Source organism: Halichoerus grypus, chromosome 1, assembly GCF_964656455.1.
Source record: "Halichoerus grypus chromosome 1, mHalGry1.hap1.1, whole genome shotgun sequence".
NCBI lineage: Eukaryota > Metazoa > Chordata > Mammalia > Carnivora > Phocidae > Halichoerus > Halichoerus grypus.
In genome coordinates this window covers 216089253-216106359 of record NC_135712.1, presented here as the reverse complement: position 1 = coordinate 216106359, position 17107 = coordinate 216089253, and the positions used below count along the sequence as shown (strand labels likewise).

The window sequence follows — 17107 nt, the reverse complement described above, 5'->3', positions numbered from 1 at the left end:
AGCGTCCACATCTGGGTTTCTACACACAAGCCTAGCTGGACCATCCTGTGGTGCCAGAAGGGACGGGGCTCAAAAAATCAAACCCCACGATGATGGGCTGCCTCAGACACCGGCTGAACCCGGAACAATCTGGACGACGGAGTAAAGTGGTATTGGGTCATAACCCAAACTGGAAAATAAATCCTCATGTGTCCCAACTGATATCAACGGCTGAATAAGTGAATACCTGAGGGAGAAGAGACCAAAGTCCCCGCAGGATTCCCAGTAATGAACGCAGATCTTCTGCCCCCCAGGGAGGCGGCTCCCAGCTCCCACCCCCGTGCGTCAGCTGCACCCCGAGGACAGTGTGGCGGGGAAGGAGCTTCCCAGGAGTGAAGCCGGACCAGCACGCCCGGCCAGGGGACCAGGGCCAGCGTCCGCAGGCAGAAGCCGCCTGGGCAGCAGGGACCCCTGATGGGACGCACCCGGACTGTGGACGTCCTGCAGGACCCCCGGCCAGTCCCAGACACACACACAGGGAAGACGATGGGAAGGAACACAGGGAGGCCCGGGGAAGACAGAGGCGGGGGCTGCAATGATGCGGCCACAAGCCAAGGAACGCCAGGGACCCCCGGAAGCAGGAACAGACAAGAAGGACCCTCCCCTGGAGCCTCAGGGCCCTGCCTGGTTGAGTTTGGACTTCTGGCTTCCAGGACTGGAGACAATAAATTCCTGTGGTTTTAAGCCGCAGCCCCTTCGTTGTGGCCACCCCGGGAGGCTCACACAAGGGACCTTTTGGACTACTGACAGCCTGGAAGTGGCAGAGCTGGGGTTTGAACCTGGGCACCTGGGAAGGGGACAAGCCAGGGCAGCAGAGCCAATGGCCCCAGGGCTCCCAGCAGCATCTCCGCATACACCTGCCTCACAGGTGGGGTGTCACTCAGTGTGAAGCTTCATCCCCTGAGGCCTGCAGCCCTCGTTGACCAGGACCTAAGCACCTCCTGAGCACCTATTGGAGGAAAGGAAAACCCCACAGCTGGAGACCAGAGCACCAGAAATTTATTGAACTCTCCACTTTTCCCAAAGCACAACCAGCCACACACACGGGAGGGGTGTCCCCCAGCTCTGCTCTTGTGGGACACGCCAGGGTGACCAGTGTGAGGACACCCCAAGGCAACAGGCCAGAGCTGGGCAGGGGGTAGGGGGCAAGGGGACACGAAGAGGGGAATGGGGCAGTCGGAGGGCAGAGGCTTCTAGCTGGAAGTCCCGATCCCCCAGTATGAAGGGAGGAGGTGTGCAGAGCAGACAGGGCCACAAGAGCCACCAAAAGCCACCAGGGGAGAACAGCACACATTCCAAAAAGGTGGTAAGACCAGCCTTTAAGATGTAGCTTCTGTCCTAGGTTGCGGGGCACGCGCACACACACACACACACACACGCACACGCGTGCACACGACAGAACACTCCTGGAAAAAGGGGCAGAGCCCCAGAGACCCCCCCAAGCCAAAAACTGGGAAGGGGGGGTTAAGCAGGGACTAGAACAAAGTCCCCCGATTTATCAGTTGGGGCAAGTTTTTGGTTTTTCTTCCCAAAAGGGAAATTTAAAAATCTACAACAAATCATGCCAAATTCATTAAAAGTGATAAAAACCCAGCCTCTCACTCCTCGCTTAAGCTTCAAACGGGGCTGGAAAAGCAGAACGAAGGAACACGGAGATGACCAGGCCGGGTCTCCTCGCTCGAATACAAGTCCCAGAGTGGGGAGCTGCAAGGCCAGGCCAGTCCCGGGTGGCCCCAGCCCCCAGCGTTTATCTGGGAGAGGTGGACAGGGAAGGGGCCAGAGTGAGAGAGAGACACCCGAGGGGAAGAGCGTGTCTACAGGGACAAATTCTCAAAATAATAAAGATACTGTAGCAAATGGTATCTGAGGTCTGGGCAAGGGGGAGGCAGCGGGGGGGGGGAGGCAGCGGGGGGGGGGCGGGGGGGCTGTCATCAGCTGCACTGTTCCAGGTACGCAGACAGGAGCAGCCCCGGTGGCAGGAAGTCCAGGTGCCGATTGCTGACCTTCATCTGCCTCTTGCCCTCCAGGTCAGCACCTGCGAGGGGGGCAAGGAGGGCAGCAGTGACCGGACCGCGGGAGTCCTGGGCCCCCAGGTCACCACCTCCATCCCTGCCCTCACGGGGGACCCCAGCCCCCACCAGCCTCCCTCTCCCTCACTTCCCTTCACTCCCAAACCTGAACTAGCCCAGCGCACCCCAAGCTCGGTCCCATTTCCAGGCCTTTGCCTGGGCCGTTCCAGCTCCCTTACTCCCCATCTGGTCAGGGCCCAACCTCCTCTGGGTTCAGGCCTCGGCTCAACTCCGGCAGAGAAGCAACCCCCCAGCCCAGCCCTTCTGTCCCGAGTCTGTGGGAACAAAGAGAGGTATGGGGGCTGCAAATCCACCAAGGGAGGACTTAGGAGGAACCATCCTAGGGTTGCCATGGAAACCGTCTCCTCAGCAACTCTGGGCAGGAGGCGCCGATGAGGAGCAAGGACCCAATGGGGCACCCAGAGGGAGCAAGGGCCTGTGAGGACCTCCCTAGGGGACTGGTCAATGTCACATGTGTGGCACAGTGGAGAGGGGCTACAGCTAAATAGAACTTTGCCTCTCGTCCTGGGGGCCCCGGATGCCACACAGGCCCCTCTCTCCCTGCGGCCCTGAAGATGCAGACTGAGGAGCATCTGTGCCCACAACATCACCCAGCATGGAGCCAGGCTCACGAGGGGCCTCTGATGAATGAATGCATCATCATTCATCATTCGTCATCATCAGTCCCACCACCCACCATTTGCTCATGCCGCTCCTCCTCCCCGAGAGGCCTCCCCCTGAGTAGCCAGACCCTGCGTGACTCTGGCCTTGGCTTCCCTGGCCTGCACCAGCCAGGTGGGGTCCTGCGGGCCAGCAGCACTTACTGGCTGAGATGAGGTCCATGTACTGGCAGATGGCGTGAAGCAGGAGCCTCTCGAAACTGGAGGGGAATGGATGGTAAGTGGTCGCGGGCCAGGGCCAGACCCCTGGCGGAGCACACAGCGCTCATTCCCACCCAGTCACCTGTTGTCCAGCATGGCCGTGTACACGGCCTGGGGAGACACAGAGAAGAACCTCAGCAATCGCTCCTCCCAGGTTTCCAGCGTTTCCTGCAGGAGAAACGGGCCTAGGGGTGAGGCCAACCGTGAGACTGTGGACAAGCTGCCCAGGCCCCGTGCCCAGGGCTGCCTTTGGAGCCCAAAGCCCTAGCTTCAAATGTGGCCTTTGACCTGCTACATGAGGCTACCTCACCCTTTCCACAGATAGCAGGACTGAGATATCGCCATACTGGTGAACTCCTGTGCCTTCTGCCTGGTGAACTCCTACGCATCCTGCAGTACCGACCTGCATTGTCCCTGCCCCCCCCCCCCCCCCCGGGAAAGCCCTTTCCCAGCCCTGGTTCCTGCACGCTGATCACACTGGTCTGGTCTGTATTCTGCCCCGTCTCCACCAACACCACCTGCACTGGATAAAAGATCTCCCATCACACCACCGCCAATTCAGAAGGTGAGAAAAAAAAGCCATCAAAAAAGACCAGGCAGGTGGAGAAATATGAGGCCTGGCCTGATATTCACCATGGGGATGCGGCTCCGCTTGAGGACGGCTCTCAGACGCCTGCTGATGCGCTGGAAGCAGTCACGGGGCGTGTAGGCCGGGTCCTCTACAAGATTTCCTTGCGTGGGGCAGCCGCTGGAGCAAGCCTCTGGCCTGCCCACAAGCCAGGCTCCTCCCCACCAGTCCCGGGCACCGCCCCCACACCAGGCTCGTCCCCACCCATCCCCCGGGAGCACCGCCCCCACACCAGGCTCGTCCCCACCCATCCCCCGGGGGCACCGCCCCCACACCAGGCTCCTCCCCGCCCATTCCCCCCCGGGGCACCGCCCCCGCACAGGCTCCTCCCCGCCCATCCCCCGGGGCACCGCCCCCACACCAGGCTCCTCCCCGCCCATCCCCCGGGGCACCGCCCCCACACCAGGCTCCTCCCCGCCCATTCCCCCCCGGGGCACCGCCCCCGCACAGGCTCCTCCACCCGTCCCCCGGGGCACCGCCCCCGCACAGGCTCCTCCCCACCCGTCCCCCGGGGCACCGCCCCCACACCAGGCTCCTCCCCAACCATCCCCCAGGGCACCGCCCACACACCAGGCTCCTCCCCGCCCATCCCCCGGGGCACCGCCCACACACCAGGCTCCTCCCCAACCATCCCCCAGGGCACCGCCCACACACCAGGCTCCTCCCCGCCCGTCCCCCGGGGCACCGCCCCCACACCAGGCTCCTCCCCACCCATCCCCCGGGGCACCGCCCCCACACCAGGCTCCACCCCACCCGTCCCCGGGGCACCGCCCCCGCACAGGCTCCTCCCCACCTGTCCCTGGCCCGCCCAAACCATGATCAGCCAGGCCCCCCTCCGTTCCTCAGGTCCTCCCAGCCTCCCATCTAGGCCCACACCTCTCCGTCGGTCCTCCCCGCGACCAGGCCCCCTCCTCCGCGTCTTGCTCTTGCCCTCATCCTCCAGGTAGCGGAGAACCCTTTCCTGTTCCTCCCCAGAGCGGTTCATGAAGTCATTCCAGACCTAGAAGAGAGGCAGGCAGGACCTAGGCTAATGACTGCGTGTCTCCAGCCCCAGGTTCTCCATTTAGCCAATGGGCACAGAGGGCCAGAGTGTGTGGACATACTCCTCGTAGACACATCTGCCCACTGGGCTTGGCCAGGAGTTTATGGGGTACCTGCAGACCTGCCTGGGGCAGGGGAGTGATGTGGGCCAAATACGCCCCCAGTGGACTCAATCATTCCCAATGATGGGCAGATGAATCAGGAGTGCTGGGAAGTTCTGGGGTGTGGTGGGAGCTCTGGCTTGGTCTGGGGACCCCGAGGGAAGCAGAGAGGGTGTTCATCAAGGGACCAGCGGGGGATTGGTGCAGATGGGCACTCCTGAGGGAGGGACCAGCACAGGCCAGGTGTGGCGAGAACAAGAGAGGGGCCAGTGCAGCCAGAGCAGAGGGAGGAGGAGGGCACGGGAGCCCCACCTCCATGTAGGTCTCATTGCTGCAGGCCTCTGCGAAGATCCCGGGTGCTGCCGGGGGGGCCAGGTCCCCATCGTCCAGACCAGCTGTGCCCCCATCTGTCTCCAGCAGGGTTAGGAGGTACTGGGCTAGATGGAAACAGATGGTCTCTGGGCTGGGGGGGGGTGGCACTTGGGGCCCCCCAGTCTCCATAGAAACCCCTGGTCTCTGCATTTAGGGCCTTTACCCTGTGGCTCACACCAGTCTCCCTACCTCCAAGCTCCAACTGTCTTTCCCAGAAGGCACAGAAACCATCTAGCCTCCTCCTCCAGAACTCCTACTCCTCCCTGGCTTGTTGAACTCCTAGACATCTTTGAAAACCCAAGCTCCAATGCCCAGAGCTCCTTAAGGCCCAGCCCCAGCGTTGCCCAGCTCAGGGTCAGACTCATGGCAAAAGCAACAGATAATACCAACATACACACCATTCTCATGTGAGCCCTAGGAACCCCCAGGAGGTGCCCCCAAGCCCTGCTCACTGTTCTCTAGGCGCTGGAGGCTCTTCCGCCCCTTGGCCTTGGGCACGAGGTCTGAGTTCCGCACAGCCTGGTTGATGAAGTGTTGTTTCCGCTTGGAGGCTGACAGCCTCTTCACCTGGGAGCCAGCTAGAGCGGGCAGGCAGCCCGGAAGGGGCCTGTGGGCCGGGGTTGGGGTGGGGAGGCAGGCCTCAGGGCCAACACAGGCCAGGACCCCCAGGCAGAGCCCCACGACAGCCGCTGTACCATAGCCATCACCTGCTTGGTTTCCCCCAGCAATGGGGAGCTCTGTGGAGCCCTAGACCCTTCAAATTTCATTTTGTTTCATGGTCACATCACCCAGGAGGCCTGTACAACTGTGAAGACAGATTAGGAAACTGGGGCCCGGAGAAGAGAAGACACTTGCCCAAATTCACATTGTGGGTGGGTGGCCAAGAAAAGCTTCTCCCCTCTCCCCCAGGCTTCCAGATCGTAACTGCAAGCTGGCAGGACCCAGAGTCTCCAGGATTTGACCACCACCCTCCTCTGGGAGTTTCTCAGGAGACTTGATTTAATGGAGCATCTCCCGTGCCAGCAGCAGATAAACCAGGAAACAGCCTCCAGAAGCTCAAGGTGATGCCTGAGCCCATCTGCCTCAAGTCCCCAGAGTCCCCCTGAAATGTGCCCAGAGGTGGGGCTGAAGTGGCCCCCTCGGAACTAATCTGTCCTCCTCCAGGCAAATGGCATTAATGGTGGAGATGGATTAGCAGCTTGGCCGGGACTCCCACTGGGGACTCGAGGGTCTCCTGCAGACACAGGGAGTAGGAGAGGGCGCTAGATGGAAATGTCCTGGCAAGGAGTTCCCACCTTCCTGGTCAGCCCCCGATGACCCCCAGACCACAGGCTGAGAGCACATGGCCTCCTTGCTGCCCCTCCGGCATGCCGGGCACAGTCCCACCTGGGGGCCTCTGCGCCGGTGCCCCTGCCCGGTGCATGCTCCCCCAGACTCTGAATGGCTCACTCACTCATCTCCTTTGGCTCTGTTCAAACCTCCCAGGAGCCCCCAACCCCCTGTGTAAACCTCACTGCTTTGTTTTTCTGATCACGGTACATTCTACTTCACTGAAAACTGCCCACCTCGCCCACGACACGGTAATCCCCACGCAGACATTCACAGCCATGCCAGGGACGCGGGATCGGTTCTCAAAATAATCCCACGATTCCACGACTGAGTGGAACCGAGAGTCCAAAATACCCCTCCAAACTTTCCTAGTACCCCAAGTTCCCAGGACAAAAACTACAAACAGAAGTGTGGCGTCTCCCCTCCAAACCATGAAACTCTAGGACGGTGGAGACAAGTACCCTTGTAGGGGTTAGGAAGGAAGCCAGTGCTCCTCAGGGTCTATACATATGTAAAGCGTCCCCAGCATTAAGTATCGGTACGATATAGGCTGGCCATTACATCTTGGTCAAAAAGCAAACAGGCTGATGAGACTCCGCACTGCCTGACCGTCACGGTGGGGCAGGCGAGCAGCCCAAGGCTCAGTAGTTAACAGTTTCCACCAAAATCCATGCCGTTGCCTCATGAATAAACTCACACATGAACAAGCACCCCTCAACAGGAAGAGGCACTGGGTGGACCCTGGAATCTCAGCCCTGAGTTCAAATCCCAGCTAGGATGCTTCGCTGTGTTACCTAGAGCCTCAGCTCACTCTCTGCAAAGTGAAGATAAAAAGGTGCCTGTGGGTCTGAAAGGGGACACTCAGAGCCAAGAGGGCCAGGACAGGCACCCTCCCCCACTGACTCAGGCACCACCTGCTTGGTTTCCTCCTGTTATGGGGAGCTCACCCCCTATGTCACACTGTTGATCACAGCATCGTCCCTGGACTGAATGTTCATTTTCACCATCACGATCATGCCAGGAGGCCAGTGATATCAAGTTGATGCCCATTATACACAATTGCAACTGAGGCAGAGTCACGAAACCGAGATCCCACCGTTGCAAAGAAGGCAGCAAAGACAGGACGAGGCAAATCAAGTCAGCACAGAGCCAGTGACTGTGAGGCTGGCTCCAACCTGAGGGCTGCCTCCCTGAGGCTCGAGCCCCCCACCGTGAGCCCCAGCCCACCCACGGCCTCCCCAGGGCTCCAGTGCTTGTGTCTCTACCCTGGCAGCTGGACCGAGTCCAGAATAGCAGCCTGCTGGGGCCGATAACAGAGTCCGCATCCCGGGGGGACTTATCAGGAGATGTCAGAGCAGGGCTGAGCCCTCGGGACGTGGGGCTTCCCCGTCACCTCGCGAGGGTGGCAGAGCCAGGATTTGAACCTGGCCTGAACGGGAACACTCCCCTCGAACCATTCAACCTCCTGCTTCTCTGAGCGCACAGAGTTCCACCCCCCTACCTAGTGAAGTCCCAGCTGGGCCCTCCCCTGCGCCACCACCATGCGTGGCTCCCCAGAACACTGAGGGCAAGGCCCGGCCCTGCCCTGTCCTGCAGCGGGAACACAGGGGTCTGTGCCGGGCCCCACAGGCTTTCGGAGGGCTCGCCACCACCTCGTGGGCCTCATGCACTGAGCTGAGCACCGGGAATTGAGTCCCACCACCAACTCAAGCTTGCTGACTTCAACCAAATTCCAGCAGAAGGCACGAAACATGTGGCCTCCAGGGTGAACTGCTGGGCCTGGACCCCCACTCAAGAAAGAGAGGACAGCAGAAGCGGGCAGGACAGAAGCAGCAGCCCACAAATACCCAGCAAATCAGATTTGTAATGAAGGTTGAGGGTCCTCTGCTCCAGACCAGGAACGGTCTACCTCAGGGCCTTTGCACATGTTGAGCCTTCTGCCTCAATTACACTTTCCCAGCACATTCTGGTCTCTGTTCAGATGTCACCTCCTGGGAGAAACCACCCTGCTCCTGACTAGCCCAATCAGCTGGTCCATGTATCTGTTTACTACTTACTCCTCACCTCCCACATCAGACACTTACAAAGAGGAGTGTCCCCAGCACCTGCCCAAGGGCCAGTTCAGCTACTTCCCAGGCCACCCAAAGAGACCACTTTACAGATGGGGAAACTGAGGACCCAGACAGGGCACCTTTGGCTTCCTGGACCTGACAGGACTCAGGAAGTGTCTGCATCATGAAAGTTGTTGGTGCCCAATGAAGGTGGACAGGCCCAAGGTAGAAACACCTGCTAAATCAGGTTTGAGTTTGGGGAGAATAGGCCCCTGTGTCTCCCCGAATTCTGTTCCCTGCAGGTTTTGAAATGAGGCCTTTTGACACCTGTTCTCTTGGGCTAAACTACTTTCTCTGGCACCAGCCCCCTCCCCCAGAAACAGGCAAGAGAGGAACCTATTTCCCGAAGCAGGAAACCAAGGAGGGGAAGGCTCAGAGCAGAGAGGTGACTCAGGCTGGGGTGGGGCGAGCTGGGGCCCCCAGCAGTGACCGCAGCTCCGGGGACACACAGGGGTGAAGGAACACCGGGGTACATCAGTGGGGACCCACTGGCAGGTTAATACCCACTTTGCATGGGTAAGGTCCCTTAAAAGAAGGTAAATACCCACATCTGTAGAGACCCACATGGCTTCTGGGTAAAGGCCCAGGGGGAAATAACAAGGAGGTAATAATAAGTGTAATAATGAAACAATAATGAAACAAATTAAATAATAAGATGTTTCAGATAATAGTTAAAGAATGGATGCTCCTGGGGCCTCTGGGTTGCTCAGTTGGTTAAGCGTTTGACTTTGGCTTGGGTCATAATCTCGGGGTCCTGGGATTGAGCCCCACATGCCCTCTGCTCAGAGGGGAGTCTGCTTCTCCCTCTGCCACTACCCCTGCTCATTCTCTCTCTGTCAAATAAATAAAATCTTAAAAAAAAAAAAGAAAAGAAAAAAACGGATGCTTCCTTCTGCTGAGTACATGGTCGTTGACCTCCCCCCACCCCATCCCAGCCATTCTGAGAAGAGGCCGCTATTATATCTCATTTTACAGATGGGGAAACTGAGGCATATACTGCCCAGGCGGCTGGGCCAGCACGCAGAGGAGGCAGTGGTCTCCTTGCCCCCAACAAACCAGGACCACAGGGTGGATGGCACGGGTTTCTGCGGGAACACCCTGATTAAACAGGAATCTGCCCCAGACCCTCTGGGGTCTGTACCCAGAGCGGGTGGCTCCACCCTCTTCGGCTCCTGCTGACCCAGGATTTTAAGCACCCCACACATTTAATCTGTCAAGTACTCAGGAACAAAGAGCCCTGTCTACTCAGGAGGCGGGGGGCTGATAATCCCCCCAGGGAAGCGCAGGACTGGCTGTGGGGTACCTACCCAGCTTGGGGACAAGAAGAGCGGCTTGTGGGTAAATACCCAGAGCAACACCCAAGCGGTTTCCAGGGACACCGCGCGCAGCGGCACCACCTCACCTGAGCCGGTGACAAGGCGCATGAGACCCCCCAAAGCGAGTCAATACCGGGCACGGGCTTGGGGGGGCACCTCTGGGCCCCGCAGGCATGTAAACGCATAAACGGGGTGTGCCCCCTCTGCCCAAATACTCGGGCGTGTCGGGGCAACGAAGCCCCCTACCCCCACCCCCACCGCGGTCTGGGGTCTCCTCAAGGAAAAGGGGCGGGGCGGCCTGGGGCTGCAGCCAGACAGGAGGGGAGAGTGGAGGGGAGGGGGTGCTGGAGCCCCAGGAGGCATGGCCCGCCCGCCCCGCCGCGCTCACAGCGTCCGCCGCCCGCCTGGGGCGCTTCCCGCCGCCGCCGCCGCCTCCTCCGAGCCGCCCTCCGGGTTCTCCAGCGCAACCATGGCTCGGTGTGTGTTGTCGCCGCCGCCCGGCAGGGCCTTCTCGGGGCCGAGCAGGAAGTGACGGGCGCCCAGAGGCGGGCCGGGGCGGAGCCTGGAGGCCGGACGCGCGGGGCGGGGGCCGAGGCCACGCAGGAACCAGATCCCGGGCTGCGGGCGGCGATCCCCCAGCCCAGGGGACAAACGGGACAACCGAGGCGGAGAACGGGGACCGCGGCCAAGCCCCCAGGCTGCGGGTGTGGGATGGGGGGCACCCAGCCCGGAGGAACAGACGGAGAAACTGAGGGGGGAGGTAGCGTGATCCTTGCCCCTGAAGCCGGGCTGCGGGGGGGCGGGGCACCCAGCCTCCAGTAGATGGCCGGGGAAACTGAGGCCTGGGTAGCCAGGAAAGAGGGGGACATCCGTTTCAGGAGCGGGGGACAGATGAAATGACCCAAGCCCCAGACCACCCAACCCCCAACACCAAGTTGGCTTTTCCTTCCACCAGCCCCTCCCAGCCCTCTGTTCCAGTGCAGCCTGGGGAGCATGGGCTGGGTGCCTCAGTTTACTCAACTCTAAAAGTAGGACAATATCCCACCCCCTTCCACCTTTAAGGATTTGTTCATTTCACAAACGCCCCCTGTGGGCAGGGCCCAGTGACGAGCTCTGGGGATGCAGCAGGGACCAAGACAGACCCCTTCCCCACTGAGTGGGTAGGGAAGAGGAGTTCTCTGAGAGAGGGATTGGTAAGCTGCAAAGTGGGAAGGGCGTGTCAGGCAGAGAGAACAGCCAGTGCAAAGGCCCTGGGGCATCCAGGGTGACCAGAGCAGTGTGATGAGTGAGCACAAGGGGGATGGAGGTAGACGGCAGATGGTGGATCCGTGAGCCTGGCGGTCCTGTGATGGGAGGTCTGGTTTTTGTTCAGAGGCAATGGGGGGCTATGAGAGGATTTAGAGAAGAGAATTAAACCTACTGTGGAATCTAGAATCCACCCTTCCGTCTACAACAAGAGTGGGGATCCAGGTCCATGAGGAAGAGTGGGGACCCAGGACCATGTCAAGTGACACCACAGGGGTACAACCCACCACATGCAGCCTGTTAGAAGTTGTGCAGGTCAAATGACCCGATTGCTTTAACAAATAAAGAGCAGCAGGTAAGGAAGGAGTTATGATAAGGAGGAGGAGCTGCTAAAAGACCCCAAAAAGCATGTGCTGTGTGACATCACATAGATAAGTGTGAAAAGAGGCAAAAGGACTCAGTGGTGATACAAATCCCAGGAGAGGCACCTCTGGGCAGAGTGATGGGCAGGGGGCCCTGGGGCCCGGGAGCCTTTGGTTCCCTGGTCTGGCCCATGATGACTAACTGCTCAATAAATGTGCTAATTCTAGAGGATGCAGTGTGGGCCTCACCTGATTCTGGAGTCTCCTTCCCAGGAAACCTGTGTGGTACCTTCTTAACACCCTCCTGGACTCCCGGACTGCCCAGGAGCTGCCGTGGCCACTGCTGCCCACGGCCCCCACCTCAAAGGTCCTCTCCCAGGCCCTTAGACTCAACAACATCCCCCCAAAGAGATCCTCCATCCTAGCAACCTTGGGTCTCCTCATCCTAAGCTGTTCCTCATTCCCTTTCTGATTTTCTAGACCATTTTGAAGGTGGAAAGAGGGTGAACGGGGAACACCCCCTCTCCAAGGCTCTGCACTCCCACTGGAGACGACTGGTGTGCCTCAATGCCAGGCATGTTTCCCCGTTTCTCCCCTCCCCCACCTCTTAGTCGTGTTTTCGTCAACAGTGGCATCTTTTTGTCTCTGCGTGGTACTCCGTGATAGCAGGAACATCGTGGCACACTGAGGCATGCCTCGTGGGTAGTATCTGGGGTCCATTTCTGGATGGGGGGCCAACAGTGTCCTTGCAAACTGCCCTCCACCTGGTTCCTACCACCAGGGCACAGGTGCCCATGTTCCCAGTGGGAGTATCTGCTATCCGCTGCCAGTTAGGTGGGGGGCGGACTCTTCCATTTACAGCAAGGGAGTCCTAGTGAGGTTGAGTTAAGACCAGGCGTCTTCTAACCGCTAGATCCTGGGCAGCCCTGCCCTGCTCTGAGCCGTCCATGGCTCTCCAATGCCCCACCTTGCATCTGGAGCCCCAGCCACCTGACAGGTCAAAGTCATGGCCACTAACAAGGTGCCTACTCTTGCGTCTGTGTTTTGGTCCGGGCTGTTTGCCCGTCCTCTCTCTGAGTCTCTACCTCCTGTTAGGATCGTCCTTCTGGGGCCCACAGAAGTCTCCACGCAGCTTACCCCTCTCCCCTGGCCCCCCAAGCCCCTCCTCCAGCCTGTGCGCTCGCTCGCCGGACTGTGCGAGGAGAGGAAAGGGGGAGAAGTTTGCTGTGCGTGTGAATGGGGGGCGCGCAGGAAGGAGAGGGAGTGACCAGCGGCAGCACGAGAGGCCGGAAGGCGGGGACAGGGCGGGCAGCAGGGTATAAATTCGAGGGGCTGCGTCGGGAGCAGAGAAGCTGCCCAGCCCAGCGGAGTCGCCCTCCAGACCCGGTGGCCTCCAGCCGAGACCCTTCCCCGGGCTCCGCCCGCGTGTCCCCAGCGGGCGGCCAGGAGGAGGGTCCCCGCGGCGATCCCGGCGCGCAGTCCGGCCGGCGGCCAGGAGGAAGAGGGCGGAGAAGCCATGAGCGCCCTGGCCACGTCGGCGCCCAACGCGTCCTGGGGGGCGCTGGCCAACGCCTCGGACGGCCCGGACCCCGAGCCGCGGCCCGTGGACGCCTGGCTCGTGCCGCTGTTCTTCGCCGCGCTGATGCTGCTCGGCCTGGCAGGGAACTCTCTTGTCATTTTCGTCATCTGCCGCCACAAGCAGATGCGGACGGTGACCAACTTTTACATAGGTGAGCTGCACGGTGCCTGCCTGCGGCTCCGGGGGTCCCCGCGAGAGGAGAGGGGCCGGGGCGCCCCGTAGCGGCGCGTCGTGGCTCCTCCACACAGGTCCTCTCCCTGCTGTCCCTGCTGTCCCTGCTATCTTGGGCTAGAGCTCCAGAGCTCTGCGGGCGAGGGTTCCATGCGGGGTAGTTCAAAGGGAGCTTGGACAAGGGCCCACGGAGAGCTCGGCCCTGCCACTTGAGGACGGTGTCTTATAACACCGTGTCCAATGAACAGAAGTACGGGGAGGGGCTGCGGGACCCCAGTCTGCGACCTTTGCCCCCATGGCTCGGTTCAGACATTTGTGTGATGGGCCGGCCTACCTCGCACAGGTGAGTGCTCAGTTTTCTCTATTCGATGTGACGGGTGGGCTAGCACGCCGTCTCCAGTTTGCAGACGGGGAGACTGAAGCTCAGCGAGGCAGGGGCCTGCTCAGGCTCTTCCAGCCCAGACAGGGGGTGAGCAGCGCGGACTGACGCTTGAATGGCTAATGAAGCCCGTGCTGGGGGGATGTTTGCAGTGTAAAAGTGGGAGACTGGGGGTGCCCCAAATTCTCTGCCCAAGGTGTCGGGGGCCTTCCCACCAGCGGTCCTGCTGGTTACTCGGAGAAATGCAAAGACCAGGGGGCTGGGCCAGGGGCGTTGGGTGGTTGAAGCCCCCGTGCGTTCCCCGCCTGCAGCCAACTTGGCGGCCACGGACGTGACCTTCCTGTTGTGCTGCGTGCCCTTCACGGCCTTGCTCTACCCGCTGCCCGCCTGGGTGCTGGGAGACTTCATGTGCAAGTTCGTCAACTACATGCAGCAGGTGCGCGGGCCGGTGGGGGGGGGAGGGGAGGGCCAAGGGGCGGAGTCTGGGTGTGGGCGGGCTGGACCGCGGGTGGGGCGGGGCCGAGGAAGAGGTGGAGCCTGGACGGGGCCGGGTGGGGAGGACGCCGCAGTTGCGAGAGATAAGGATAGGGATGCGGGATACGGAGGTGGGCATAGAGAGGGCGATCTGAGCCCTGCGGCTTCTTGCCCCGCCCGTCCCGCGATCCTAGGATGGCTCTGCCTCTCCCTGTCTCAGTCCCGGGTCTCAGCGGACCGCAAATGGCCCCCTCAAACCTCCACTATCCTGGCATCCTCTCTGGTGTCCCACTCTCCTGCCCCTTCAAGCCGTGGCCCCTGGAGACCTTCCCAGGACACGTCCCGTTTGTGCCTGCGTGTTTGGACATCTGGGGGGAGCCGCAGGGTGGGCGCAGACGGGGCAGGCCCCAGACCGAACACCGGGAGAAACGCCCAGCTCTCGGCCCTCGCAGGTCTCGGTTCAGGCCACGTGCGCCACTCTGACCGCCATGAGCGTGGACCGCTGGTACGTGACCGTGTTCCCACTGCGCGCCCTGCACCGGCGCACGCCCCGCCTGGCTCTGGCGGTCAGCCTCGGCATCTGGGTGGGTGAGTGCAGCGCGAGGGCCGCACGGGGATGGGAGGACAAGTCTTTGTGCCCTGGGCGCCCCCACCCCCACCCCCAACTGCCCCTGTCCGGGCCTCGGTCGTGCGTGCATCTGGGAAGTGGGCTCAATATCGCTGCCTGTGAAGAGCCACCCAAGGCGCGCACCCTGAGGGCTCCCCGCGCCTGGGAGGCGCTCGGTGACGCTGCCCGAGGAGGCACCCGGGGGGGACCAGGGTCCTGGCCTCCTGGCACCCTCGGCCCTCGGGCAAGGTCTTCAAGCGGCCCTGTGGTCCAGGCTCTGCGGCCGTGTCGGCGCCCGTGCTCGCTCTGCACCGCCTCTCGCCGGGGCCCCGCACCTACTGCAGCGAGGTCTTCCCCAGCCGCGCCCTCGAGCGCGCCTTCGCTCTCTACAACCTGCTGGCCCTCTACCTGCTGCCGCTGGCCGTCACCTGCGCCTGCTACGGGGCCATGCTGCGCCACCTGGGCCGCCCGGCCGTGCGCTCCGCGGCCCCCGACGGCGCCCTGCAGGTGAGCTGCTGCGCGGGCGGGAGGCCCGTCTGGAGGACTCTGAGGGGCTGGCAAAGTGGGAGAATGCGCAGGGGTCAAGAGGGGGAGCTCTGGGGGTGCCTGGCTAGCTCTTGACCTCGGGGTCGTGAGTTCAAGCCCCACGTTGGGCATAGAGCTTAAAAACAAAACAAAACAAATAAATAAAATGGAGGGGAGCTCCGACGGGTTGCCCCGCCAGCCTATAGCCTTTCCTCCATCCCCCAGGGGCAGCTGGGGGCAGAGCGAGCTGGCGCCGTGCGGGCCAGGGTCTCCAGGCTGGTGGCCGCCGTGGTCCTGCTCTTCGCGGCCTGCTGGGGCCCCATCCAGCTGTTCCTGGTGCTGCAGGCGGTGGGCCCAGCGGGCGCCTGGCACCCGCGCAGCTACGCTGCTTACGCGCTCAAGATCTGGGCACACTGCATGTCCTACAGCAACTCCGCGCTGAATCCGCTGCTCTACGCATTCCTGGGCTCCCACTTCCGTCAGGCCTTCCTCCGGGTCTGCCCCTGCGCTCCCCGGCGGCCCCCGCAGCACCGGGGGTCTGGACCCTCAGACCCCACCGCCCCCCACACGGAGTTGCACCGCCTGGCCGCCCACCCCGCGACCGCCAGGACCCAGACGCCAGGGAGCCCGGCCTGTGTCCCGAGGGAGCCCACAGGCTGTGTGTCCTGAGGGAACGCGCTGCCCCTCTCTGGGCCAACTCTGGGGGATAGAGCTGGGCCCCTCTGGGACAGGGGCTGCTTGAACAGCAGCTGCTACTATATGGTTATAATTAATGTCTTTATTTCTGTGCAACATAATCACAGTGAAAACGTCTTGTCCTCCTGATGGTTCCGTACAAATTTGCTGCTATTGATATGGTAATGAGTTATTTCTGTATTTCCTGAAATTGAAGACACTTGGATACTGGCACTCTCTGGAACTTTCCCCCAAAGCATCAACAGACATTTTTCACACACTGCCTTGCAATGGTAACACTGTAAGCTCCATCCCATTTTCCAGAAATATTAAAATGTGAACACTGTGTGCGCTTTAAAATGGCAGAAAAAGGGTCTTAGCGCTACTGCCTGGCAAGTGTTCAGAGTCCTGCTGGCGAAATGGTGGGCGTCACTGAGTAAACAGGTCCTCCCGGGAGCACGGAGCTGCCCGCGTGAGGAGCAGGACTGAGGCTCCACAACAAACCACCCCAAAGCAGAAGGTGGCCCAGCAGCCGCAGACTGTCACTCGCCATTCTGGGGGATGACCGGGCTCAGCTGGACCAGGAGGCCCGAGAAGGCTTTGATCTCATGCCTCGGTGCGGCCGCTCGGGCTTCTTCCCAGCCTGGTGGGCTGGGGACAGTCAGACTCATCCCTTGGCAGAGCTTCTAAGAGGCACCGCTTCAAGGGCTTGGAGGCCTGGGCTCAGAAGTCCCACCACATCGCTTTTTCCACCCTGAATCCTGGGAGCGGTCCGAGTCCCACCCAGAGGCCGCTTGGGTGTGGCTGTGTGTGGGTGGGTGGGTGGGATTGGTTCAGCAATTGGTTCAGCCCCCAACAGCCCTGCAGGCTGAGGCTTACTCACCCCGCAGGGCAACCGCCCGTCTCTGGGAGGGCCCCAGCCCTCCCGGATTATCTGGGGACATCACGGGCTTCCAAACAATCCAACTTGGCAGAGATGTTACTGTGAGACCAAGAAGCCAAAACATAGGGCCATTTTGACATCGGCCTGAAGCTTACTGGTTCTTTTTTTTTTTTTAAGTGGGCTCCACGGCCATCGTGGGGCTCAAACTCATGACCCTGAGATCAAGAGTCACACACTCACACTGACTGAGCCAGCCGGGTGCCCCTGAAGCTTGCTCATTCTTGCGTCCAACACTAGCCTCCAGACTGGGCGGGATAAGA

At 61.0% G+C, this 17107-nt stretch overlaps 2 protein-coding genes and 1 long non-coding RNA gene across 4 annotated transcripts; 2 read left to right on the top strand and 1 right to left on the bottom strand.

Moving 5' to 3' along the window:
* Nucleotides 1-1016: 1016 nt before the first annotated feature.
* R3HDM4 (R3H domain containing 4) lies at nucleotides 1017-10409 on the bottom strand. 2 transcript variants are annotated; one of them, XM_036100776.2, is made up of 8 exons: nucleotides 10276-10409; nucleotides 5584-5738; nucleotides 5072-5196; nucleotides 4494-4617; nucleotides 3623-3708; nucleotides 3072-3157; nucleotides 2933-2988; nucleotides 1017-2074 (listed from the first exon to the last, which is right to left on the bottom strand). In XM_036100776.2, the coding sequence occupies exons 1-8, from the start codon at nucleotides 10356-10358 to the stop codon at nucleotides 1971-1973; spliced, it is 819 nt and encodes a 272-aa protein (XP_035956669.1). In that variant the 5' UTR covers nucleotides 10359-10409; the 3' UTR covers nucleotides 1017-1970. The 2 variants fall into 2 exon arrangements, with proteins under 2 accessions (XP_035956669.1, XP_077914730.1); XM_078058604.1 differs by having other exon boundaries at nucleotides 3072-3100.
* Nucleotides 10410-10504: 95 nt separating this feature from the next.
* Nucleotides 10505-12110, top strand: LOC144380137 (uncharacterized). Its single transcript, XR_013443949.1, has 3 exons — nucleotides 10505-10647; nucleotides 11723-11861; nucleotides 11975-12110. It is a non-coding gene; the product is annotated as an uncharacterized LOC144380137 (long non-coding RNA).
* A 505-nt stretch (nucleotides 12111-12615) lies between these two features.
* KISS1R (KISS1 receptor) lies at nucleotides 12616-16250 on the top strand. Its single transcript, XM_036100764.2, has 5 exons — nucleotides 12616-13224; nucleotides 13935-14059; nucleotides 14550-14685; nucleotides 14979-15211; nucleotides 15455-16250. Exons 1-5 carry the CDS (start codon nucleotides 13011-13013, stop codon nucleotides 15896-15898), a joined length of 1152 nt encoding a protein of 383 aa, XP_035956657.1. The 5' UTR covers nucleotides 12616-13010; the 3' UTR covers nucleotides 15899-16250.
* The last annotated feature ends 857 nt before the right edge of the window (nucleotides 16251-17107 follow it).

What these genes read in the sequence shown, in the direction of transcription:
- KISS1R (XM_036100764.2), top strand. Translation starts at nt 13,011, where the DNA reads ATGAGCGCCCTGGCCACGTCGGCGCCCAACGCGTCCTGGGGGGCGCTG. An exon ending in TCGTCAACTACATGCAGCAG is followed by an intron (nt 14,060 to 14,549) that starts GTGCGCGGGCCG and finishes CGGCCCTCGCAG; the next exon opens with GTCTCGGTTCAGGCCACGTG. An exon ending in CAGCCTCGGCATCTGGGTGG is followed by an intron (nt 14,686 to 14,978) that starts GTGAGTGCAGCG and finishes CCTGTGGTCCAG; the next exon opens with GCTCTGCGGCCGTGTCGGCG.
- R3HDM4 (XM_036100776.2), bottom strand. Translation starts at nt 10,358, where the DNA reads ATGGTTGCGCTGGAGAACCCGGAGGGCGGCTCGGAGGAGGCGGCGGCG. An exon ending in CCTCCAGCGCCTAGAGAACA is followed by an intron (nt 5,197 to 5,583) that starts GTGAGCAGGGCT and finishes GTTTCCATCTAG; the next exon opens with CCCAGTACCTCCTAACCCTG. An exon ending in CATGGACCTCATCTCAGCCA is followed by an intron (nt 2,075 to 2,932) that starts GTAAGTGCTGCT and finishes CCCCCCTCGCAG; the next exon opens with GTGCTGACCTGGAGGGCAAG.